This window comes from Garra rufa, chromosome 11 (genome assembly GCF_049309525.1).
Source record: "Garra rufa chromosome 11, GarRuf1.0, whole genome shotgun sequence".
NCBI lineage: Eukaryota > Metazoa > Chordata > Actinopteri > Cypriniformes > Cyprinidae > Garra > Garra rufa.
In genome coordinates this window covers 48,666,423-48,691,436 of record NC_133371.1, presented here as the reverse complement: position 1 = coordinate 48,691,436, position 25,014 = coordinate 48,666,423, and the positions used below count along the sequence as shown (strand labels likewise).

The following is a 25,014-nucleotide window of genomic DNA, read 5'->3' as shown; positions in this document are numbered from 1 at the left end:
AAGTCATTTAAACTCAAGTTATATCAACTCATTTTTATTGTAATACCTTAAAATAACTTGTAGTTTTAAGCTGATTAAACTTAAAAACTTAAGTTTAGCAGCTGCCTTAAGATTTTAAGTTAAATCAACTTAAGTCATTTAAACTCAAGTTATATCAACTCATTTTTATTGTAATACCTTAAAATAACTTGTAGTTTTAAGCTGATTAAACTTAAAAACTTAAGTTTAGCAGCTGCCTTAAGATTTTAAGTTAAATCAACTTAAGTCATTTAAACTCAAGTTATATCAACTCATTTTTATTGTAATACCTTAAAATAACTTGTAGTTTTAAGCTGATTAAACATAAAAACTTAAGTTTAGCAGCTGCCTTAAGATTTTAAGTTAAATCAACTTAAGTCATTTAAACTCAAGTTATATCAACTCATTTTTATTGTAATACCTTAAAATAACTTGTAGTTTTAAGCTGATTAAACTTAAAAACTTAAGTTTAGCAGCTGCCTTAAGATTTTAAGTTAAATCAACTTAAGTCATTTAAACTCAAGTTATATCAACTCATTTTTATTGTAATACCTTAAAATAACTTGTAGTTTTAAGCTGAAAAACTTAAAGCAGCTGCAAAACTTAAGTTTTTAAGTTGAATCTGGTGAAAACTTTTTACAGTGTAGGAAAAGCATTTTTTGCAGTGGATATTTTCTTGTCAATTAAAAAGCAATGCGTTACATTGCTAGTTACTTGAAAAAGTAATCTGATTACATAACTTGAGTTACTTGTAATGCATTACCCCCAACACTGACAAAAACCCAAAAATCAATCATTTTATTTTTGTATATCATATATTGCTTTATCTGTTGCAGGAGCAATTTGTGTATCAGCGTTCTTACCTGGCTTCTTCACGGTAACGTAGATATAGAGGAAGAACTCGATGCCGTAGGTGAGCAGAGCCGCCCACCAGTTAATCACAAACATCACGGCACAGCAGAGAATGGCTCCGAACAGAGACAGCCACATGTTGTAGTACTTATACGCCGGTCTCCAACCTGCACACACAACAGCACTTTAACAAGAAGTGTTTAGACTTTAATTAGTGGCATTATAGAGTGTGTTTGTAAGTCTGTTCCAAAACCTCACGAGATGCCTACATCAACAGCATTTAAAAACAAAACAAATATGTTTCCCCTCGACCACAAAACCAGTCATAAATGTCTTTTTTTTTAATATAAATCAGCTTTCCTTTGATGTATGGTTTGTTAGGATAGGACAATATTTGGTTGAGATACAACTATTTGAAAATCTGGAATCTGAGGGTGCATCTAAATTCTGAGAAAATTGTCTTTACAGTTGTCCAAATAAAGTTCTTAGCAATGCATATTACTAATCAGAATTTTTTTTTTTTTTTTTATGGTAGAATATTTACAAAATATCTTCATGGAATATGATCTTTACTTAATATCCTATTGATGTTTGGCATAAAAGAAAAATTGATCATTTTGACCCACACAATGCATTGCTTCAAGGTCACATTAGGCATATTTTTTCTTAAACCATTGACAAATTTCTGCGTTATGTAAGTTTATGTTAGTTGTAGGCAATTGCAAGTTATAAAGAACTTGAAGAGAAAAGACTATTATTTTATACGTCTATATTTAACAATTATGACTTCCTAACTTGTAATTGCGTGTTATAAAGTCAGAATTGAGAGTTAAAAAGAGTCAGGGCTACCTTTTTTTTGTATTCAGTGGCGGAGTATAAAGGGTAAAATAGGATTTTTTATTGTTTTAGGCATAAACTCACTTCGTTTTTGTATTTTATAAGTAATTTCACAAGTAATAAGTGGCCTTGTCTTAAGTCGCACGGGTGTAGCAATAGCCAAAAATACATTGTATGGGTCAAAGTTATCAATTTTATGCCAAAAATCGTTAGGATATTAAGTAAAGATCATGTTTCATGAATATATTTAGTACATTTTCTACCATAAATATTTTAAAAACTTAATCAGTAGTACGCATAGCTAAGAACTTCATTTGAACTTTAAAAGTGATTTTCTCAATTTTTACATTTTTTGCAATCAGATTGCAGATTTTCAAACAGTCGTCCTATCCTAACAAACCATACATCAATGGAAAGCTTATTTATTCAACTTTCAGATGAAGTATAAATCTCAATTGCAAAAAATGAATCCTTATGACTGGTTTTGTGGTCCAGGGTCACATAGATATCTTTAGTAGATAACAAGCATATTTTGCAGTTTGTAGACAGCTGTCTTGGTTCTGGAACAGATTGAATGTGTGTGTAAAAGTCTAGAGAGACCTGGGGATTTGGCGTAGGATGCATGGAAGCAGGAAAAATTGATGAGGGCATATGAGGCCAGGAAGAAGTTGGAGATGATGGGAGCGATGGTGTTGAGCTCAGCTAAGACACAAACAACCGCTGTTACATGAGTACGTCTATTACAAAGTCTGAGTCATTTAATCACTCTCATATGTACCGATGAGGATGAACGCTACAGCGATGAAGAAGGTCAGGATGTATCCTCGGATTGGCTCGTTGTTTTTCCCGTGACCTTTGGCAAAGAACTTGAGGGCTTTGTAGATGTTGTCCTTGCATAGAGCCTGTGGACGGATTTGCTTTTAAAATCAGGAACTTTAAAGAGCTTCTTTACAATGTACTCCAGTCTTTTATTGTATTTTAAGATTGTCCCATAAAAGGTTTTTAGCTGATCCGGTATTTATTGGGTTTAAATAGTGTGCATTTAAACTCTAACCTGGAAGACTTTGGGCGCGCTCACGAGAGACGCAAGAGCTGAAGAAAGCGTGGCCGAAAATGTTCCTGCCGTGATGAGCGGTCCAAACCCAGATACTAGAGTCATTACCTGAACATAAACACAAGTACATTACAATATTGCGGTACGCCCTAAAAAAAGTAACTAATCGCGTTGGTTACTTTTTATGGAAGGTAATCAGTTGTGTTACTTTTGGTACTTTTTATTATCCCTCTTAAGCAATAAACAAAATTGAATCGCAGGTCAGCAGCAAAGTCATTGGTTAACTGCAGTGCATTATAAGTACCGCAAGTTACATAATCAGATTACTCTTTTTTGAAGTAACTAGTAAAGTAATGCATTATTTTAGCATTGCTAAGAAAATATCTGAGTTACTTTTTCCAATAAGTGACGCCTGTTACTAAATCGGGAGTAAACATAGTTCTAGACTAAATGTGAACATGCATTAATTCATCTCACTCCCAAAAACAGATATTACTTGAAATTAACCAAAACAGTGAAAGGCAAACTCAGAATACCATGCAAACACTGGACAAAAATGCTTTTCTTCTATTTTTTATTTTTTTGTCTTGTTTCCAGCCAAAACATCTAAAATGTTTCTAGACAAGTAAAATTATTGTCTAGTTTTCAGAAAAAAGAAGTATAAATTAAGTGAGTTTTTGCTTGAAACAAGCTAAATACTCTGCCAATGGGGGTAAGCAAAATAATATTATTTTAAGATGAAAACTAGATTATTTTGCTTACCCCATTGGGCAGAGTATTTAGCTTGTTTCAAGCAAAAACTCACTTAATTTATACTTCTTTTTTCTGAAAACTAGACAATAATTTTTCTTGCCTAGAAAATCCTTCTTGGTTCAAGAATTTTTAGATATTTATGCTGGAAACAAGACAAAAAAAATCATTTTTTGCAGTGAAATAATACAAATATACTAATAAGCAAACATTTTTTATTTTTTACTAAAGCTGTACTTTTCTTTCAGCCTGAGGTGAATTCACATGTAAGGCTTTTACCTTAAAAATGTTTGTATTAAAAACAAAGAAGCAAACCCTGCCCAGATTTTAAAAGTAACGCAAAAGTAATGTAACGCATTACTTTCCATTAAAAGGAACGTAATTAGTTACTTTTTTAGGGAGTAACGCAACATTGTAATGCACACTGCTTAACTGAAAAAAAATATTGTTTCAACTTAAAAAAATTGTTTCCCCACTGCCTTAAAATTTTTAGTTTAGTCTACTAAAATATCCAAGTTATCATTTAATATTAAATAACTTAAAATTTCAAGTTGACTAAACGTAAAAATTTAAGTTACCTGCATAAGATTATTTTAAATTGAAACAAGATTTTTTTTTTTTTACAGTGTGGGAATAAATACATAAAGGATATGTGTGCTATTTAACATATTTAAATATTGCAGGTTTGAGTTTGCATTTCACTGTTCACAAAAAAACTACTCTGATATTTTCTTGTCAATTAAAAATGAATGCGTTACATTGCTAGCTACTTGTAAAAGTAATCTGATTACATAACTTGAGTTACTTGTAATGCATTACCCCCAACAGAGACAAAAACATGTCAGTTTTACCAAAAAATCAATCATTTTAATAAGGTTTATCCATGCACTGTATTTCAGGCCACATATGTACCTGGAAGTTGTTCATGAGGCCGTAGTTGCATTTGGTGGTTTGGCAGATTGAGAAGTCATAGCCCAGATTACAGGCCGAAGAGAAGTTGCAACTCGAACCTGCTAGAATAGTGTCGTTGCGGTTCCCCGTCGCGTCTCGAACGACCGTCACAGCTGCAGAGAATTCTGTTAGACATCCATAATGAAAATAGAGTCATTTCAAGTGTGTGTTCAGGACTCACAAACAACCAGCGCGATGCCCAGGTACGTTATTGCCGTAATGAAGATGGCCAGAAGCGTTCCTTTGGGAAGAGCTGCCTGAGGGTCCTGAAAAATCAGAGATGTCCGTGAGTGAAAATGTTGAACAAAATGTTATTTCAGATTAGAAATGTGCCTTTCGCTCTTACTTTCAAATCTCCAGAGATGTTGGCTCCAGCCAGAATGCCGGTGGCTGCCGGGAAGAAGATGGCAAAAACTGAGAAGAACGTTTCTCCGTCTCGGAAATCCGGTAGAAAGTTTTCCTTTGCGATGGATTCTGTTTTAGACAGAGATCAGGTGTGTTTGACATGTTTCACATACCTGCTTTATTTTCCTTTATTCGGTTTGTGTGTAATTTGTAGGACTTGCGAGACTCTCAAAAATAAAGGTTATTTTTGGCATCGATGAAGAACCTTGAACATCCAGTGAACTTTCAAATGCAGAAAAGGTTTCTTATAGTCAAAAAGGATTCTTTAGATGTTCCTCAAAATGGTTCTTTTAAGAATTTCACTGAAAGGTTCTTTGTTGAACCAAAAAGGGTTCTTCTATGGCACACTTTTGGAACCTTTATTTTTAAGTGTGTACTGAATTCATGAATTTCCGCTAATATTCATTTCTATAGTTATCACCGTAATATTTTAATAGGCTGCATTGAATGAAAAAAAAAATATAATTGTACCTAAATGTAGATTTTTTTTTTCTTAAAAAAAAAACAAGCATTCACTGTCAAAAAAATAAAATAAAAAAAATCAGTTTTCAACTAAAAACACAAAACATTTTATGTATTTTGGCCATTCAGTTATACAATGACATTTTGGAGGCGTGAACATTTTGAAAATTGGTTTCAAAGTGCAAATTTTAGAAAAAGATACTTTATTGTCTATGTAAACTACAAAAAATGCAAATTTGTGGAAACTTTGTGTACATTTATATAGTGACATCACCAACTACACTGCAAAAAATGCTTTTCTTACATAGATTTTTTGTCTGGTTTCCAGCCAAAATATCTAAAAATTATTAAACTAAGAAGGACTTTCTAGACAAGTAAAAATAATTTTCTTGTTTTCAGAAAAAACAAGTCAAAATTAAGTGTGTTTTTGCTTAAAACAAGCAAAATAATGTGCCAATGGGGTTAGCAAAATAATCTTGTTTTCTGTTTATAATAAGATTTTTTTTTTGCTTACCCCATTGATAGATTATTTTGCTTGTTCTAAGCAAAAACTCAATTAATTTTGACTTTTTTTTTCTATAAAAAAGACAATAATCTTTACTCGTCTAGAAAATCCTTGATTTAAGAATTTTTTGATATTTTTGGTTGAAACAAGACAAAAAATGTAACTAAGAAAAGCATTTTTGCAGTAAAAAATAAAGGTTATTAATTGGCATCGATGGCTTCATGAAGAACCTTGAGCACCCATTGAACCTTTCAAATGCAGAAAAGGTTCTTTATAGTCAAAAACGTTTAAAATGTTCTTCAAAATGGTTCTTTTAAGAACTGTTCACTGAAAAGTTCTTTTGGGGAACCAAAAATGTTGGCACCCTTTTGGAACCTTTATTTTTAAGAGTGTACTGATACTAACTTTATAAATATCCGCTAATATCTTCGGCTATCACTGTAATATTTTAATAGGCTGCATTGAATTAAAAAATATCAAATTTTACCTAAATAAAAAAAAAGTCTCTGTTTTAAACTAAAAACACTGGCATTCATAACATTTATTGAGAATTTCGAGAATTAGTCAATGAAAAGCACCAATTGAAATATTAGAGGGACATTTATGGTTCTGAACGTTCAAGCACAAATGTGACCCTGGACCACAAAACCAGTCTTAAGTCGCTGGGATATATTTGTAGCAATAGCCAAAAATACATAGTATGGGTCAAAATTATTGATTTTTCTTTTATGTCAAAAATCATTAGGAAATTAAGTAAAGATCATGTTCCATGAAGATTTTTTGTAAAATTCCTACTGTAAACCTATCAAAATGTAATTTTTGATTAGTAATATGCATTGCTAAGAACTTAATTTGGACAACTTTAAAGGTGATTTTCTCAGTATTTTGATTTTTTGCACCCTTAGATTCCAGATTTTCAAATAGATGTATATCGGCCAAATATTGTCCTATCCTAACAAACCATACATCAATAGAAAGCTTATTTACTGAGCTTTCATATGATGTATATATCTCAGTTTTGTAAAATTTAACCTTATGACTGGTTTTGTGGTCCAGGGTCACAAATGGTTTTTCGAGTGACGTTCTTCAGTCTCACCTTGATAGTTAAAGAAGCCTTTGGAGCGCTTGTCTTGTGTAGAAGGAATCACTGTTCCCACAAATACATTGCCAATAGCCACCAGTAGGATCACCAACAGAGCAACCTGAGCCTATAATAAGAGAGAAAGAAGGTTCTCAATCCTCTGTCATGCCTAAAATCTCAGATAAAAATCCTGGTCTTACCTTGGCCTCCCACTCCATTCCTGCCACAGTGATGCCCATCAGCAGAACCACCGTTATACAGCCGATGATCCTGATGTCATTCGTAGGATCCACTATAAGGGCGTCATTTTCCTGTGAAGAGCAGATAGACACCAGTGTTTTGAAACCAGCTGAATTTCCAAGCTGATTTGAGCATTTTTTGGAGGTTTGTACCTTGAGAAGCTCCACTACGGTTTCAGCAAACCCCACGACATACATGGCCACGGCCACTGCGTTGGCGAACGCGAAGATCAGACCGATGGAGCCGCCGAATTCAGGTCCCAAACTGCGGGAAATCAGATAATACGCTCCACCTAGAAGACAAACACACTCCCATGAGCTCAGCGTGAAGACTTCATTCTCCTGCTACCCATGTAACGTGTGCTTTACCTCCTCGTACCACACCGTTGGTGCATATGGCTGACATGGACAGACAGGTGATGCTGGTCACCACAGTGCTCAATAACACAACCACTATCCCCAAACCTGAAACACACAGATGCTTCATCAGGTAACATGAAACAATCCTTGAGATTTAATATGAACCTGAAAACATTAGATGACCGTTTGAACCATTTTTAATCTGTTTTCATTGAAGAAGAAAGAAAGTCAGAACACTGCAAAAAATGCTTTTCTTACTTAGATTTTTTGTCTTGTTTCCAGCCAAAATATCTCAAAGTTCTTGAATCAGGAAGGATTTTCTAGACGAGTAAAAATTATTGTCTTGTTTTTAGTAAAACAAGTCCAAATTAAGTGAGTTTTTGCTTAAAACAACAAGCAAAATAATCTGCCAATGGGGTAAGAAAAATAATCTTATTTCAAGCATACAACTAGATTATTTTTTTTACCCCTTTGGCAAATTATTTTGCTAGTTTTAAGCAAAAACTCACTTAATTTTGACTTGTTTTTACTAAAAACTAGACAATAACTTTTACTCGTCTAGAAAATCCTTCCTGATTCAAGAATTTAGAGATATTTTGGCTGGAAACAAGACAAAAAACCTAAATAAGAAAAGCATTTTTTGCAGTGAAATATGAACCTGAAAACATTAGATGAACCATTTGAACCATTTTTTTGTATCTGTTTTCATTGTGTTTCACAGAAGAAAGAAAGTCAGACGGGTTTGGAACAACATGATGGTGAGTGATTTCTGGCTGGATTATTTATTATTTATTTTAGTCTGTCAGTCATAAGGGTTATTTTTTTAATTGAGGGTTATACATCAACTGAAAGCTTTCCATTGATCTATGGTTTGATAGGACAGGACAATATTTGGCCAAGACAAAACCATTTGAAAAACTGGAATCTAAGAGTGCAAAAAAAAAAAATCTAAATATTAAGAAAATTGCCTTTAATTTGGTCCAAATGAAGTTCTTAGCAATGCATATTACTATTCAAAAATTAATCTTCGATATGTTTACAGTAGGACATTTACAAAATATCTTCATGGAACATAATCTTTACTTAATATCCTAATGATTTTGACCCGTGCAATGTGTTTTTGGCTATTTCTACAAATATGTGACCCTGGATGACAAACCCAAGTCTTAAGTAGCACAGGTATATTTGTAGCAATAGCCAACAATGCATTGTACGGGTCAAAATTATCGATTTTTTCTTTTATGCCAAAAATAATAAGATCATGTTCCATGAAGATATTTAGTAAATCTCAAACCATAAATACATCAAAAATTTGATTAGTAATATGCATTGCTAATAAATTCATTGTAACTGTTAACTTTCTCAATATTTAGATTTTTTTGCATCCTCAGATTCTAGATTTTCAAGTAGTTGTATCTCTGCCAAATATTGTCCTATCCTAACAAATCATACACCAATGGAAAAGTCATGTTTATTTAGCTCTCAGATGATGCATACATCCCAATTTCAAAAAATGGACGCTTATGGCTGGTTTTGTGGTCCAGGGTCACATTTAATCAAACTTGCATTTTTTTATAGAAGATAAACACACATTCTGTGTGAAAGTCTCAGTACTTAAACACACTAGCCCAGTGTGTTTTTCGGTAAGTGTGTTTGCTCTGCGCTATAATGCGATCGCTGAGGAATAAAAGCGCTCATCGCCTGCAGTCACTCACACCTCATAAAATACATAACGGCAGTGGGTTTCTGATGGCCTGTAATGTGTTTTGCCTGCAGCTCGAGGTGTCTGACTGGAACTGAACGGAGCTTTCTTAGAAACTCAAACTTCTGACGCGCCATTAGTTACGCGCCATAAACTTGGGCAGTCACCTTCAGCGCGTTCCACACCGGCGCCGACCAAACACGACGAGGCTAAAAACCTCCTCAGATGTTTCTCCGGAGAACCAGATCCCAGTAATCTCACATGTGAGCTTCAGAAGTCGGGTTTTAAAAAGTCTTGCTTCGTCCTTCGACAAACTAAAACCTAAAAAGCTTATATATTGCAGAAAGTCTCGTTTTTTTGTTTTTTGTTAAGTTGTGGCATTTAATGTGTCATGCACTGCAAAAAATGTTCCTGTCTTATTTTCCAATAGAAATAAATAAACGAAAATGCATTCACTTGAGATGCAAAACGATGGTGAAGTCTTGTTTTCTGACAAACTGAACAAAATGCAGTGAGTTTATGCTCAGAACAAATATACAATATGTTGAAAAATGTTGATATTTGTCCTTCATCATAATTTCACTTAATTACGGATAGACTACCCACAAAACAAGACTTAAAATCTGGAATCTGGTGCAAAAACTAAATCTAAATATTGAGAAAATCGCCTTTAAAGTTTTCCAAATGAAGTTCTTATCTATGCATATTACATAAAAATGAAAATGTTTTTCAGTATTCCTGTCTTATTTTCAAATATCCTTTAAAAAACATCCTTATTTTTAAATAAAGATGCATTTACTTGAACTGAACTGAGTTTATGCTTAGAACTAATATATAATATGTTGAATTAAGTACTTTTTTTTCTGAGGCATTTGTCCTTCATCATAATTTCACTTAATTATGGATAGACTTCCCAGAAAACAAGACTTGATGTAAGAATTTGTAGAGATTTGCATGATGTGGAACAGCACATTCAATTATTCTTAAGTCTGGAATTAGAAATATAAACTCCATTTTTCATCAAATTGTTCTAAGACCAAGCTAAATCTTTTTAAAGTCAATGTTCGTAGTGTTTGCCTGTGAAAAACTCATAAAGTTCAGGCCTTCTGGGTGTTTTCTAGTATGAAAAGAGTCCCTTGAGTCTCGTGTTTTAGCTTCATACATATGCTCTTCGTCAACAAATGACTCATTTGTGTCTGTTTCTATTTGTTCTCAGGAATTTCAATCTTCAAGGAGAACTCAAGTCTCCAGATTTCTGAAAGAGTATAATGGTTCTTCTGATTATGAAAATGTTCTTCACACTAGAACAAATGGTGAGTTGGTTTCTTGGCGAAACAAAAACGGTTCTTCCGCGACATCGCTGCACAGAAACCCCTTTAGCAGCTATATTTAGTGAGTTTGTGTGGGTTGAGCTGGGTTCAGATTGCGTGTGTGCACATTTGGAGAATTCAGATTTCTGTGCTGAATATAAATGAGCACCTGCTGCGTGTTCGGAGAAGGTTTATGAAGGTCACGAAGATGAACTTCTCACCTATTCCCGCTTGTCCGAATACCCATGACAGCCGTATGAACAGCATGACACCCCAGATATTCAGCATGCATCTCACCTGCAAACGCAACCACATGCTCAAACTCCAGCAGAGCGAATATAAAGTGAGTTATAAAAGTGCTAAAGTCAGATAACTCACCAGAACTCCTTTGATCCAGCCGAATTTCACAAAACCTCCAGCTTCGCTTTCTTCCAGCGGGGTGATAGACTCCACATCGCCCAACGTGGAGGTATCCCCTCTTTCGCTGTCCTCGACTGTACTGGGAATAGTAAGGCCTCCATTCTGATGATAAATAGGGAAACAAACTAATCTCAGTCTTTTATCATCGTTATACATGCACATTGCAAAAAATGCTTTTCTTATTTAGATTTTTTTGTCTTGTTTCCAGCCAAAATATCTAAAAATTCTTAAATCAAGAAGGGTTTTCTAAACAAGTAAAATATTTTTTTTGTTTTCAGAAAAAACAAGTCAAAATTAAGTGTTTTTGCTCAGAACAAGGAAAATAATCTGCCATTGGGGTAAGAAAAAAAATATTTCAAACTGAAAACAAGATTATTTTTCTTACCCCATTGGCAAATTATTTAGCTTGTTTCAACCAAAAACGCACTTAATTTTGACTTGTTTTTTTCTGAAAACAAAAAAATTATTTTACTTGTTTAGAAAACCCTTCTTGATTTAAGAATTTTTAGATGTTTTGGCTGGAAACAAGACAAAAATTCTAAGTAAGAAAAGCATTTTTTGCAGTGCAGCTTTTTTTGTATGCAGTACCACACATGATATGTGTAAAAAAAAATAAAAAAAAAATAAAATATATATATATATATCATGGCCACAATTTACTAACTTGTTTCCTAATCGTACTAATTAATTTCACTGCAAAAAAATGCTTTTCTTATTTAGATTTTTTTGTCGTTTCCAGCCAAAATATCTAAAAATTATTTTTCTATTTTCTAGACTAATAAAAATGGTCTTGCTTTCAGAAAAAACTACTCAAAATTAAGTGTGCTTTTGCTTGAAACAAGCAAAATAATCTTGTTTTTTGTTTAAATTGTCAGATTATTTTGCTTGTTCTAAGCAAAAACTCACTTAATTTTTGACTTTAATTTTGAAAACAAGAAAATCATTTTCACTCGTTTAGAAAATTCTTCTTGATTCTTCATTTAAGATGATTAGATATTTTGGCGGGAAACAAGACATTTTTTGCAGTGTTACTATGAGAGTAAATTGTGGCACAAATTAAATATGGGAATTCATATATATATATATATATATACGTATAAGTGAGTTCTGAAACGTTGTTAATAATCTCATGCACAAATGCATAATGTTTCTATAGCTCTGAATAAATTCTGTCCTGTTGTGTCTTGTAGGAGCGATTTACGCCGACGCTCAGACTGTGACTCAAAAACAAATGCTTTTGATGCCCCGAGAAGATCATTTAAAGGGTGACTTGGCAGTTTTCGTTTTCCTCGTTTCTTTCTTGTAATAGAAAATGTGAACAAATGGATTAGAAACATTCTCCAAATAACTTTCTCCGACGTCAGGTTTGTGTGCATGCGTGCTTTCTAGATCAGCGCAAACTTTTCAGCCCTTGTTTGCATTAATTACCCCGTTTATGTCCGGCGGATCAATGCATTAGCCACAGAAGATCGTTACTCATAAATCAAGTGCTGCTCTCTGGCTTTCTCATTAGGTTGGCTATTGATCTTCGGCTGCGTCAGGTCACCGCCGGGCCACCCTAATGACACCCGCTTCAGCAATTAGCCTAAAATCAGCTCATAGTCTAAACCCTGAATCATGAATCGTGTGTTTTGATTTACATTACTAAAATACGACGCATGTTGCGGTGCATGGGAAGAACAGATCGGCTCATCAGTAAGAAATGCTTTTCTTACTTAGATTTTCTGTCTTGTTTCTTGAATCAGGAAGGATTTTCTAGACAAGTACAAATTATTGTCTTGTTTTTAGTAAAAACAAGTCAAAATTAAGTGGGTTTTTGCTTAAAACAAGCAAAACAATCTGCCAATGGGGTAAGACAAATAATCTAGTTGTCTGCTTGAAATAAGATTATTTTTCTTACCCCATTGGCAGATTATTTTGCTTGTTTTTGACTTGTTTTTACTAAAAACAAGACAATAATTTTTACTTGTCTAGAAAATCCTTCCTGATTCAAGAATTTGTTGATATTTTGGCTGGAAACAAGACAGAAAATCTAAGGAAGAAAAGCATTTTTTGCAGTGGATTGATTTATTGCACGACTTGAAAGTGCAAATTCAACTAGTCTCATATCTGACTAAATGTTGTTCATTTCAGGTAAGACTCACCTTCTGGAAAACATCATGCAGCTGCTGTAGAGAAGGTCTGGCCACTCTGTGTCCGCTGAGGCTCGCCGCGTTGCGATAAAAGTTGACGTTCGGCACACGATCCAAAGTGTTGTGGCCAAAAGCGCTGACCACAGACAGCCTTGCGCCTCGCCGTTCCCCATTACCAAACCCGTTTCCACAGAAAGACGTCTCCTCGTATTGTGGAGGGTCGTATTTAGATTTCTGAAATCCTGGGTTCTCCATAAGTCGATTTTTGTGGGTCTCTTTGGGTTTGGGCCACAAGTGGATCAGATGCTTGAGAATCAGACCACTGTGCTTGCTTGATGTGTTTATGTGTCACTTTATATAGCTGCTGCACAGCTGGAAGCTCATTGGTCCATTCTGTAGATGCTCCAGGTGGAGGTAAAAATGTTCATCAAAGGTGACGCCGTTGAGGTGCTTAAAAATTAACAGCATATAAAGACCCTGAGAGCTTACAATCATGGATATTGGAGATGCTTTGAGTTTTGCCTGGGTTTATGAGTTTTGATGACCAAGCCAGCCATCATGAACTGATGTGAGGGTTGTGAATGTTCAGATGGAGCAGATTTCAGTTTGTCGTAGTGGATAAACAGAGTCCCGTGCCAATTGTATAGTATTTTTTGACTGCGCAGATTGAGTCGACACAGTAAAAAACAGGGAATCCGCAAACCAAGTCCAAAGTCCTTTTATAACTTCAAACGAACATGAAAAATAAGATTCTTGTAAAGATTTCTACGGTTTTCTCTTTATGATGTAGGCATGTGGCGCGGGAGGTGTGATACCTGGTCATGTGAAGTGTTTCTCTCTTGATGGGGTTAATGTAAAGCCAGCAATAATGGGAACTTGCTCTGGGCGCTTCTGACACATTACTAAAATACTTCCTTATTACCTATAACTCCTAAGTTGTATAATGTTTTCACACACCGAGCCGACCTTGGGGAGGTTAATAGGAAAGGTCACCGGACGAGCGGTCGCTGATGTTGTTCTCCATCTCTCCTCTGATTGGCTGGAGGTAAAGCGGGCGTGGTCGTTTGACCTCTGACCTTGAGCCTAGCTGCGTTCTAGATACGCCAGATGTGATTTCAGGCCGATTATGTGATGTAAATCTGGTTTGACTCTCTCACAGTCGACATCAATTGAGTGTTTTGCTTTTCTGCCCTTCACGAATCCCCCGGCGCGCCTCCGGTAAGAAGACATAATGTTATCAGTGAGGTTCTGTGTGTGTGCGGCTGAAGGAATCGCTGTTAATAGCCAACTGTCTGGAAGCGGTTTCCCATCAATATGATGCTATAATTACAGATGCAACCAATGGTCAATTTCTACACTGCAAAAACAAAAAATGCTTTTCTTACTTAGATTTTTGGCTTGTTTCCAGTCAAAATATCTAAAGATTCATACACCAAGAAGGATTTTCTAGACGAGTAAAACTATTGTCAAAATGAAGTTAGTTTTTGCTTAGAACAAGGAAAATAATCTGCCAATGGGTTAAGCAAAAAAAAAAAAAAAATCTTATTTTTAAACAAAAAACAAGATAATTCTTCTTACCCCATTGGCAGATTATTTTGCTTGTTTTAAGAAAAATGCACTTAATTTAGTTCCCCCCCAGAAACAAGACTAAATTCAATTCAATTCAATTCAATTCAAGTTTATTTGTATAGCGCTTTTCACAATACGAATCGTTGCAAAGCGCTACGTTGCAAAATATCTTCGGTCATTTTGCCTATTTAGTAAATTAATCTCAGTTTAAGAATTTTTTTGATATTTTGACTGAAAACCAGACAAAAATACTAAGCAAGACAAGCTTTTTTCGCAGTGCAATGCTTTTCTCACTTAGATTTTTGTCTTTTGTCCTCCAGCCAAAATATCTAAAGATTCATACACTGTAAAAAGTTTTCACCAGTTTCAACTTAAAAACTTAAGTTTAGCAGCTGCCTTAAAATTTTAAGTTAAATCAACTTAAGTCATTTCAACTCACAAGTTAAATCAACTCAATTTTGTTGTAATAAGTTAAAATGACTTGTAGTTTTAAGCTGATTTAACTTAAAATTTTAAGGCAGCTGCTGAACTTAGGTTTTTAAGTTGAATCTGGTGAAAACTTTTTTACAGTGTACATCAAGAAGGATTTTCTAGACGAGCAAAAATTGTCAAAATGAAGTGAGTTTTTGCTTAGAACAAGGAAAATAATCTGCCAATGGGTTAAGCAAAAAAAAATCTTATTTCAAACAGAAAACAAGATTATTTTTCTTACCCCATTGGCAGATTATTTTGCCTGTTTTAAGCAAAAACGCACTTAATTTTGACTTGTTTTATTCTGAAAACAAGGCAACAATCATTGCTCTTCTAGAAAATCCTTCTTGATGAATGAAACTTTAGATATTTTGGCTGGAAACAAGCATTTTTTGCAGTGTATGGACACAGAAGCTGGCATAAAAACTGCAAAAAAAAAGGCTTGTCTTTAGTATTTTTGTCTTGTTTCCAGTCAAAATATCGAAAAATTCTTAAATCAAGTAGGATTTTCTAGATGAGTAAAAACTATTGTCTTGTTTTCAGAAAAAGGTGTGTTTTTGCCTGAAACAAGCTAAATTATCTGCCAATGGGGTAATAAAAATAAACTTATTTCAAACAGAAAACAAGATTATTTTTCTTACTCTATTGGCAGATTATTTTGCTTGTTCTAAGCAAAAACACACTTAATTTTGTTTTTTGTTTGTTTTTTTGAAAATGAGACAATAATTGTTGCTCATCTAGAAAATCCTTCTTGATTTAAGAATCTTTTGATATTTTGGCTGTGAACAAGACAGAAAATCTAAGTAAGAAAAGTTTTTTTGCAGTGTATTTACACAGATGCTGGCATAAACACTGCAAAAAAAGGCTTGTCTTTAGTATTTTTGTTTCTAGTCAAAATATCGAAAAATTCTTAAATTTAAATTATTTTACTAAATAAGCAAAATGACGCAAGATACACTGCAAAAATGCTTTTCTTACTTGTTTTCAGCCAAAATATGAAAAAATTCTTAAATCAAGTAGGATTTTCTAAACAGGAAAAACTATTGTCTTGTTTTCAGAACAAAACAAGTCCAACATAAGTACGTTTTTGCCTGCAAAATAATCTGCCAATGGGGTAAGAAAAATAACCTTATTTCAAACAGAAAACAAGATTATTTTTCTTACCCTATTGGCAGATTATTTTGCTTGTTTAAAGCAAAAACACACTTAATTTTGATGTTTTTTTGAAAATGAGAATAATTGTTGCTCATCTAGAAAATCCTTCTTGATGTAAGAATCTTTAGATATTTTGGCTGTGAACAAGACAAAAAGTAAAGAAAAGTAAGAAAGTAAGAAAATGATTTTTTGCAGTGTATGGACACAGAAGCAGAAACATCTTATTCAGGCTTGATTGCACTGATATCCAGACTAAATCCAGCAGCGTGTGTAGTCCGGTTTACTGTGATAGTTAACACACGTATTCTGGGACTTGGTGTTTACTTTCTGAGAAAGAGCCACAAAGTACTGATTGATGTTTGCTTTACAGACCATATAAAAGAGCATGTACAATCATGTTACTTGCTTATTAAAATGCATTTCTGAGTGCAATCGAAAAAAAAAAAAAGGGTGTGTGTGTAGATGAGAATGCGAGATTGCAGTGGATTTTGCAGCGTTTGCAAAAGTGGAGAAGTAGAGACACTTTTCAGGAGCATCTCTACGCATCCCAAAGGTAATGCATTGTTCTTGTCCTAGCTAGTCCTTATCTGATATTACTGCTGTAACCTTTATTTTAAGGGGAGACACTGCAGGCAAAAACTGTTTTTTTTATGTTCCTGTCAAGTTTAAGACTTTAGGCTATTTCGTTTTTTTATAGTGTTTTTTTTTTTCAGACTAGTGGAAAGAAAACATCTAAAAGAGTTTTATACAACTTTATCTATTTGTGCACTACAAAAAATGCTTTTCTTACATATATTTTTTTGTCTTGTTTCCAGCCAAAATATCTAAAAATTATTAAATCAAGAAGGATTTTCTGCGACGAGTTAAAATGGTCTTGTTTTCAGAAAAAATTAAGTGTGTTTTTGCTTAAAACATGCAAAATAATCTGCCAATGGGGTAAGAAAAATAATCTTGTTTTCTGTTTTCTTGTTTTCTGTTGCAGCTTGTTTCAGGCAAAAACACATTTATGTTTGACTTGTTTTTTTTTTCTGAAAACGACAATTTTTCCTGTTTAGAAAATCCTACTTGATTTAGGAATTTTTCGATATTTTGGCTGAAAACAAGTAAGAAAAGCATTTTTTTGCAGTGTATCTTGTGTCATTTTGCTTATTTAGTAAATTAATTTAAATTTAAGAATTTTTCAATATTTTGACTAGAAACTAAAATACTAAAGACAAGCCTTTTTAAGTAAGAAAAAAAACTTTTCTTACTTAGATTTTTTGTCTTGTTCACAGCCAAAATATCTAAAGATTCTTAGATCAAGAAGGATTTTCTAGACGAGCAACAATTATTGTCTCATTTAAAAAAAAAAAAAAAAAAAAGTCAAAATGAAGTGTTTTCGTTTTAAACAAGCAAAATATTCTGCCAATGGGGTAAGAAAAATAATCTTGTTTTCTTTTTGAAATAAGTTTATTTTTATTACCCCATTGGCAGATTATTTTCCTTGTTCTAAGCAAAAACACACTTAATATTTTTCTGAAAACAAGAATATTTTTATTCGTCTAAAAAAATCCATCTTAATTTAAGAATGTTTAGTTATTTTGACCGGAAACAAGACAAAAAATCTAAGTAATAAAAGTATTTTTTGCAGTGTGTCAACAGTTTTAAATTACGATACATATTTTTAAAGGCTGTTTTCTAAAAATGATTTTATTTTTATCCTGCATTGAGCCATAAATCTCCATTTGAGCAGCACTTAAACACTAAAATGTATTTTTCTTCAGAATCCTGTCTATATCCTGAAGGTTTTTACAGAGGGATTTGTTCATATATAATTTGCTTGATTACATACTTTGTATTCCCCCCAAAATTGCATTTTTTTTTTATTATGGAGTGACAAAAATGAGATGCCCAAAAATTCCCTCTATAAAACATTTGACTGTTACACATCAAAAACAAAGTTGTAAACAAGAATTTTGAAACTGACTTTAATTTAATATGCAAATTAGTGCATATTTAATTAAACAATGCCTCATTTGCATATTTGAACCTTACATTTAGCCCAACTTGTAATACAAAAAGTTAGCAATTATCAATGTAATAAGTCAACTGGGTAAGTAAAGTGATAACTATTAATTTTTTAACCTATTCACCTGCAGTGTCTCGCCTTAAATGTTAATCAGCATGAAGTGATGTGTCACTGCATCATAATGTGCACAGATGAATCATTTACAGTAAGACGTGCATTGTGCATTTACAGTAAATAGAATGTTTTTTTCATGTTTCAGGAACGAAACAGGCCGCACGAGGAAAAGGTCCAGAACTGTTTTATTCCAGCAGATGAACACAGATCATCACTGCGAGGGATGTTCTGTCCTCTTCAGCATCAGAGAAACACAAAGAACAGTGGTCTTCATCCTCTTCATCATCATCACATGAACCCACACACAGACAGACGCACACAAACACAGAGCGTCCTGTGAGAGATATACGCTACCGTCGCTAAATGAAGGCACAGAAATCCAGTAAGGCAGATTGACAGCACTAGAACACTGGAGATGAGCTACGCTTTCATTGGTGCATCACTCGCATCCAGCTCGCATTTTTCTGCTGTTGTCATGGTGACACACCCCTTCCTCTGTCACACACACAAACAAACACGGAGGTGGCAGGATGTGTCACAATTTCAGACGTGACATTCAAGAATCTTCACTCGCAATGTCCTGCGGAGTCTCTGCGGATTGTGTGCAGATGTGTTCGTAGGCAGTAAGTGAAGAGAAACTGATTGCTAACACTTGCTAGAAAAACAGACACGGCTCTACAGAGATGTTTGCACTGCGTTAAAGGAGTAGTTCACTTTCAGAACAAGAATTTACAGATAATGTACTCACCCCTGTTGCATACAAGGTGTCTGTCTTTCTTCAGTCGGAAGGAAATGGTGTTTTTTGAGGATAACATTTCAGGATTTCTCTCCATATAGTGGACTTCTATGGTGCCCCGAGTTTGAACTTCCAAAATGCAGCTTCAAAGGGCTCTAAACGATCACAGCCGAGGAAAAACGTCTTATCTATAGTGAAACGATTGGTTATTTTCTAAAAACATTCACAATTTATATACTTTTTAATCTTGCCAAGCTAGACAAGACGAGACGCATTTGATGTTAAAAGTATATAAATTGTTTTTTTTTTTATTTTTATTTTTTAGGTAATAACCTGTCGTTTTGCTAGATAAGACTTTTTCGAAAGCCCTTCGAAGCTGCATTTTGGAAGTTCAAACTCAGGGGCACCATAGAAGTCCACTATATGGAGAGAAATCACCACCAAACTTGACATTTGTCTTTAGATTCCTGTCTATATCCTGAAGGGTTTTACAGAGGGATTTGTTCATATATAATTTGCGTGATTACATACATTTTATTTTATTCTCCCAAAAATTGTACAGATATATTATTTTCTGTCTTTTCTAAGTACTTTCAGAATTATGGAGTGACAAAAATTAAATTCCCAAAATTACACAAAACATTTTTTAAACTGACTTCATCCAGTGTTTAAATTTTTGTACCAGATATTTATGCAAATTAGTGCAAATTTCATTAAATATTGGAAGAATTCCATTATATGGAGAGAAATCCTGAAATGTTTTAGGCAAAAAACTATTTCCTTATGACTGAAGAAAGAAAGACATGAACATCTTGGAGATTAAAAAGTATATAAATTGTAAATGTTTTTAGAAAATAACCAATCATTTCACTATAGATGAGACCCTTCTTCCTCGGCTGTGATCGTTTAGAGTCCTTTGAAGCTGCATTTTGGAAGTTCAACCTCGTGGGCACCATAGAAGTCCACTATATGGAGAGAAATCCTGAAATGTTTTCCTTAAAAAACACCATTTCTTTACGACTGAAAGACATGAACATCTTGGATGACAAGGGGGTGAGTACATTATCTGTACATTTTGTTTTGAAAGTGAGCTACTCCTTTAAGACTTCACAGCTTTATACTTCTCAGAAACAGCAGGTTGTTTTAGTTCGATTGGTAAACAGTAAACAGGAGAGTTAGGCCAGTAACATGTGAACATGCGGTCCTCTGAAATGTGAAGGTGGAAGCTAGATGGACGAAATGAATGAAAGGGCGAAGTTACCCTGTTTACGTCCAGGCATTGTCTTGCACGTGTGCCATCTTGTTATCTTTGAGTTCAAGTCTTCTCTACTCTTCCCTGAGATGCCCATTGGCTTAATGGTGTGACATCATATTCCGAAAATCCGTGTCTGTCCGAGAATGATGCCGTAACAGCAGGCCATGCGTCACAGTGTGTCGTTTGGATGAATGCACCACACCCTTTGGGGGCGTCCACACAGAATGCATTCTAATGATCCATCGCTATTGGGTGGGAAACTTCCCAAAAGAAGAAGTGTCCAAAACAAATAAAAATCCACCCCTTTGCAACCTTGTGCATGCACTGCAAAAAAAGGTTTATCTTACTTAGTATTTTTGTCTTGATTCTAGTCAAAATACCTAAAAATTCTTACATTAAGATGCATTTACTAGATGAACAAAATGACACAAGATAGGTCTTGTCTTAAGCAAACAGCACTTTGTAAAATATTTTTTAAACAAAAGTATTTTTCTTACCGCGCTGGCAGATCATTTTACTTATTTTAAGCAAACTCCACTTAAAGGAGTAGTTCACTTCCAGAACCAAAATGTACAGATATTGTACTCAGCCCCTTGTCATCCAAGATGTTCATGTCTTTCTTTCTTCAGTTGTAAAGAAATGGTGTTTTTTGAGGATAACATTTCAGGATTTCTCTCCATATAGTGGACTTCTATGGTGCTCGTGAGTTTGAACTTCCAAAATGTGATTTAAATGCAGCTTCAAAGAGCTCTAAACGATCCCAGCCGAGTCTTATCCAGCAAAACGATCGGTTATTTTCTAAAAACATTTACAACTTATACTTTTTAATCTCAAATGCTCGTCTTGTCTAGCATTTGAGGTTAAAAAGAATATAAATTGTAATTTTAATTTTTTTTTTTTTTAGAAAATAACCCATTGTTTTGATAGATAAGACCCTTTTTTCTTTGGCTGGGATCATTTAGAGTCTTTTTGAAGCTGCGTTTTGGAAGTTAAAACTCGGGAGCACCATAGAAGTCCACTATATGGAGAGAAATTCTGAAATGTTTTACTCAAAAAACATAATTTCCTTACGACTGAAGAAAGAAAGATGTCTTGGATGACAAGGGGGTGAGTACATTATCTGTAAATTTTTGTTCTGAAAGTGAGCTACTCCTTTAAATTATTTTTTTCCCTTTGGGAAACAAGACTAAATATATAATGTAAGAATTTTTTAGATACTTTGACTAGAAACAAGACAAAAATACTAAGTAAGATAAGCCTTTTTTTGCAGTGTTCATCAAGTAGACATCTTTGGCCATTGCTTCACCAAACATTACGTATTTCTAGGAAGGTCAAAAATAGTCTCAAGTTAAAACGTTTTGCATCTCGAAACTTCCAGAATGCGTCCTGTGTGCACGTCCCCATACGGTGCAAAGGCTTTATATGATTCAAGGGGCTCTAGAATGAAGCCATGAACTTGCTATTTGGCGTCTTTGGGAGTGTAGTCTCAGGTAAGAGCGTATTCAAACGTCCCTTTTTCCAGGCCTTCCAGTCCGTCGCCCCAGCTGGATGATGGCATGCTGCTGTAGGGGTCCAGTAGAATCCGGAAACACCTGACGATCAGCAGGCCGAGGAACACCAGCAACATCCCTACGAACGCAAATGCCGTCTTCTGCTCCAGGCTCAGAGAATAGGCCATGATATCACTCCCGCTCATGGCCGTTAGGCTGTGGTTATAGTGAACGCTACACATGTTCCAAGACGAGCCCCGTCATCCTGCATGCGGCGATAGGGTGGGGATCAGCATGGATAGATGGACGCCTGTGGAGATAGAAGGTTGGAAGTAATTTACAGAATCAATCAGACAAGCATGCATGAGAGAATGTTAGGACAAGGGGTATTTTGGAGCATGCAAACTTGCGTAAAGTCTTCAGGGATGTGCATGAAAATATGGCTAGTGTTATGCAACAGACAGGACGTGGCTTCCAGCTATGGGGAATTCGTGCATGTGAATCCCGGAGGGAGTCGTCGTTTGATGTTGAGGATATATTACAAAAAAGTTCTAAGGCTGGTGCATCACGGTGAGGCATTAATGCAAATGCACTCGCTTATATCTTAAGTAAACAGGTTAGATCCGTGCATGCAGCACTTGACTCGCGCTCTATTAGTAACCACCAGCATGCACCCGTTTAATCGCAGGTGATAAGATTCTCAGCAGCACACTGCTGCAACAATAAAACGAAGACAAATGCACTCCCCCAGAAAACAAGCCGAATGCGGTGCAGCAAACATTTGGACTGCTTGGGAGGGATTGCTTCTGCAGAGATTACAGCACACATAGGTGACATCTGTAATCGGAGTGGCCACTTGAGTCAGCACATGCAGGGAATGACAGCTGGACCTGTTGCATTCCGCCTGCGACTGGAGCGATAACGCTCACTATGGTGTGTCGTTGGCATGCGTGCTTCATGCAGCAGGAAAGTGTTTGAGAGGAGGTGGGTGTGGATGAGCAGCAGGTGGCTGAGGAATGGCATGCATCGGAGCTGAAATCGAAATGCATCTCACCTTCATTTTGGCCTCATTCTGTCAGACCTGTTGTAGGCGGTCAGTCCGTTATTCCTGCGGTTGCCATTGTAGCCCTCATCGCTGCAGAAGAGCGTGTCGAGCCCTGCGCACAGCCAGCAGGAGTTCCACAGGCTCGGCTCGACTGCTCCTGAACAAAAAAAAAAAAAAAACAGAGGGTGATGGGAGGAGTGAGAGGCAGAGGCAGCGGCGCAGACACGCTCAGAGAAATCTGCGACTGCAATGCTCTCGCAGCCCTCCTGCCTGCTGTCGCCTGCGCTTCCTGAGCGCGCAGCTGCTCTGTGTGTCTCTGCAAACACACTCTCTCTCTCTCTCTCTCTCTCTCTCTCTCTCTCAGCCTGGCAACCACTTGTTAGTCTCAGCTGGTTTGACTCTGAAATGTTTTTTTTTCTCTCTCCTGCGCTCACCTGTTCTTGTTTATTTGGCCGGTCTGTGACCGATCCCCCTGATATATGATGTTCCCAGCGGGCTGTTCTGCCTCGGGGCATCTGCTGTCTGTGAGGACGGCTAGTGCAGCGGCCACTTCGGCGCGTCGGTTTCATCAGCATGTAACTCAATTAGACCTTGTGCTTAAGGCATCATTAGATGCTCCTGCATAACTGCTTTTAAAGGCACAGCGACGCCTTTAACCCAACATGACACCAATTGAGTATCTCATTGTGATATTTTTTACGTTACGCTGAACATGAGTGCAGCGCATGGGTGGTTGCTAGGGTGCAGTGTTTGCGTAGTTATGGATTACATAATCAGATTCTAAAAAGTTATTTGTAATTTAGATTAAATTACATTTAAAAAAAACTCTCATAATCAGACTACATGTACTTTTTCATGGATTACATATTGTTTACACAATAGCAATTAATTATTTTATATTAATAATAAATTATTATGTACCTTGTTTAAAAATAGCACAACGCTTATATAATTCAGAAAGTCTTGTTTTGTGGATATTCACACAGCGTTTGACCACTAGATTTACAAAAATCATTTCAGGTTTAAGAATTGTTTCAAAATTGCGACAATTACTGATGTACACATTTTTTTTTAATTAACGCTCTGTAGCTAATTTAACCATGTATTTCTGTCTTTAAAAGGCTTTTGTCATTCAAACGCATTGAAATGCAAAAAATCATAACCTTTTAGTCATCTGATCCTCTTTCACTATATTTTTTGTTTGTTTAAAGTTCTCCTTAAAATGATTGATTTTAATTTAACATTTTTTATGATTTAATTATTAGCTTTTCGTTAAACTTATAAACCCCTGCAGTTCCTTCACAAACACTAGTTTGGGAAACCGTAATATGTGACCCTGGACCACAAAACCAGTCAACCAGTGAGATCTGAGATGTACCCTACATTTTTTTTTTTTACTGAGATTTATACAGTTTCTCACAAAAGTAAGTACACCCCACACATCTTCTAAAGGGACAATACTATAGAAAAGAAACTTGGATATATTTTAGAGCAGTCAATGTGCATCTTGAATATCAGTATAGATTTACTGTCCTCTGAAAATAACTCAACATACAGTCATTATTGTCAAAATAGCTGGCAACAAAAGTAAGTACACCCTAAGTGATAACCGCAGTGTGTTGTTTAACCATGCAAAGCCACATGTCCCATTCATCATGTTTATGTTTTTGTCTGCTTGGCAGGACTACAAAGTTGTGTATCTTCTATTAGAGCAGTTAAAATTAGACGCTTCAGGTACAATTCTCTCATACTGACCACTGGATGTTCAACATGACATCTCATGGCAAACAACTCTCTGAGGATTTGAGAATTAGAATTGTTGCTCTCCACAAAGATGGCCAAAGCTATCAGAGGTTCAGTAACACCCTGAAACCGATTTACACTACAGTAGTCAGGGTCATGCAGAGGTTTTCCAAAATGGGTTCCATTCGGAACAGGCCTCGCAAGAGATGATCAGAGAAGTTGAGTATAACTCATCCGTTTAAGTTTTATTAAGCCTTAAAGTTCAGCATAATTAAGGGCGTGGCCACTTGAGTGACAGGGGGATTGCCGCTGCTGTCACCACTGTTGCACTAGGTGGGTGTGGTTTCAGC

The 25,014-nt window shown here is 35.4% G+C and overlaps 2 protein-coding genes across 2 annotated transcripts in view; both read right to left on the bottom strand.

Moving 5' to 3' along the window:
* The window catches only part of LOC141345868 (solute carrier family 12 member 1-like), a 28,034-nt gene extending 14,646 nt beyond the window's left edge, over positions 1-13,388 (bottom strand). Inside the window, exons 1-14 of the mRNA XM_073850790.1 lie at positions 13,091-13,388; positions 10,905-11,048; positions 10,748-10,823; positions 7,524-7,619; positions 7,308-7,447; positions 7,116-7,226; positions 6,931-7,042; positions 4,809-4,936; positions 4,644-4,728; positions 4,424-4,575; positions 2,762-2,869; positions 2,486-2,609; positions 2,308-2,409; positions 882-1,037 (exon numbers count right to left, since the gene is read on the bottom strand). Of these exons, the coding sequence (XP_073706891.1) occupies positions 882-1,037; positions 2,308-2,409; positions 2,486-2,609; positions 2,762-2,869; positions 4,424-4,575; positions 4,644-4,728; positions 4,809-4,936; positions 6,931-7,042; positions 7,116-7,226; positions 7,308-7,447; positions 7,524-7,619; positions 10,748-10,823; positions 10,905-11,048; positions 13,091-13,333 (1,777 nt within the window). The 5' untranslated portion in view covers positions 13,334-13,388. The remainder of the gene's footprint in view (positions 1-881; positions 1,038-2,307; positions 2,410-2,485; positions 2,610-2,761; positions 2,870-4,423; positions 4,576-4,643; positions 4,729-4,808; positions 4,937-6,930; positions 7,043-7,115; positions 7,227-7,307; positions 7,448-7,523; positions 7,620-10,747; positions 10,824-10,904; positions 11,049-13,090) is intronic.
* Positions 13,389-18,343: 4,955 nt separating this feature from the next.
* Positions 18,344-23,058, bottom strand: LOC141345838 (cortexin-2). Its single transcript, XM_073850756.1, has 2 exons — positions 22,931-23,058; positions 18,344-22,186 (listed from the first exon to the last, which is right to left on the bottom strand). The coding sequence occupies exon 2, from the start codon at positions 22,116-22,118 to the stop codon at positions 21,873-21,875; it is 246 nt and encodes an 81-aa protein (XP_073706857.1). The 5' UTR covers positions 22,119-22,186; positions 22,931-23,058; the 3' UTR covers positions 18,344-21,872.
* Between the last annotated feature and the right edge of the window lie 1,956 nt (positions 23,059-25,014).

What these genes read in the sequence shown, in the direction of transcription:
- LOC141345838 (XM_073850756.1), bottom strand. Translation starts at nt 22,118, where the DNA reads ATGTGTAGCGTTCACTATAACCACAGCCTAACGGCCATGAGCGGGAGT.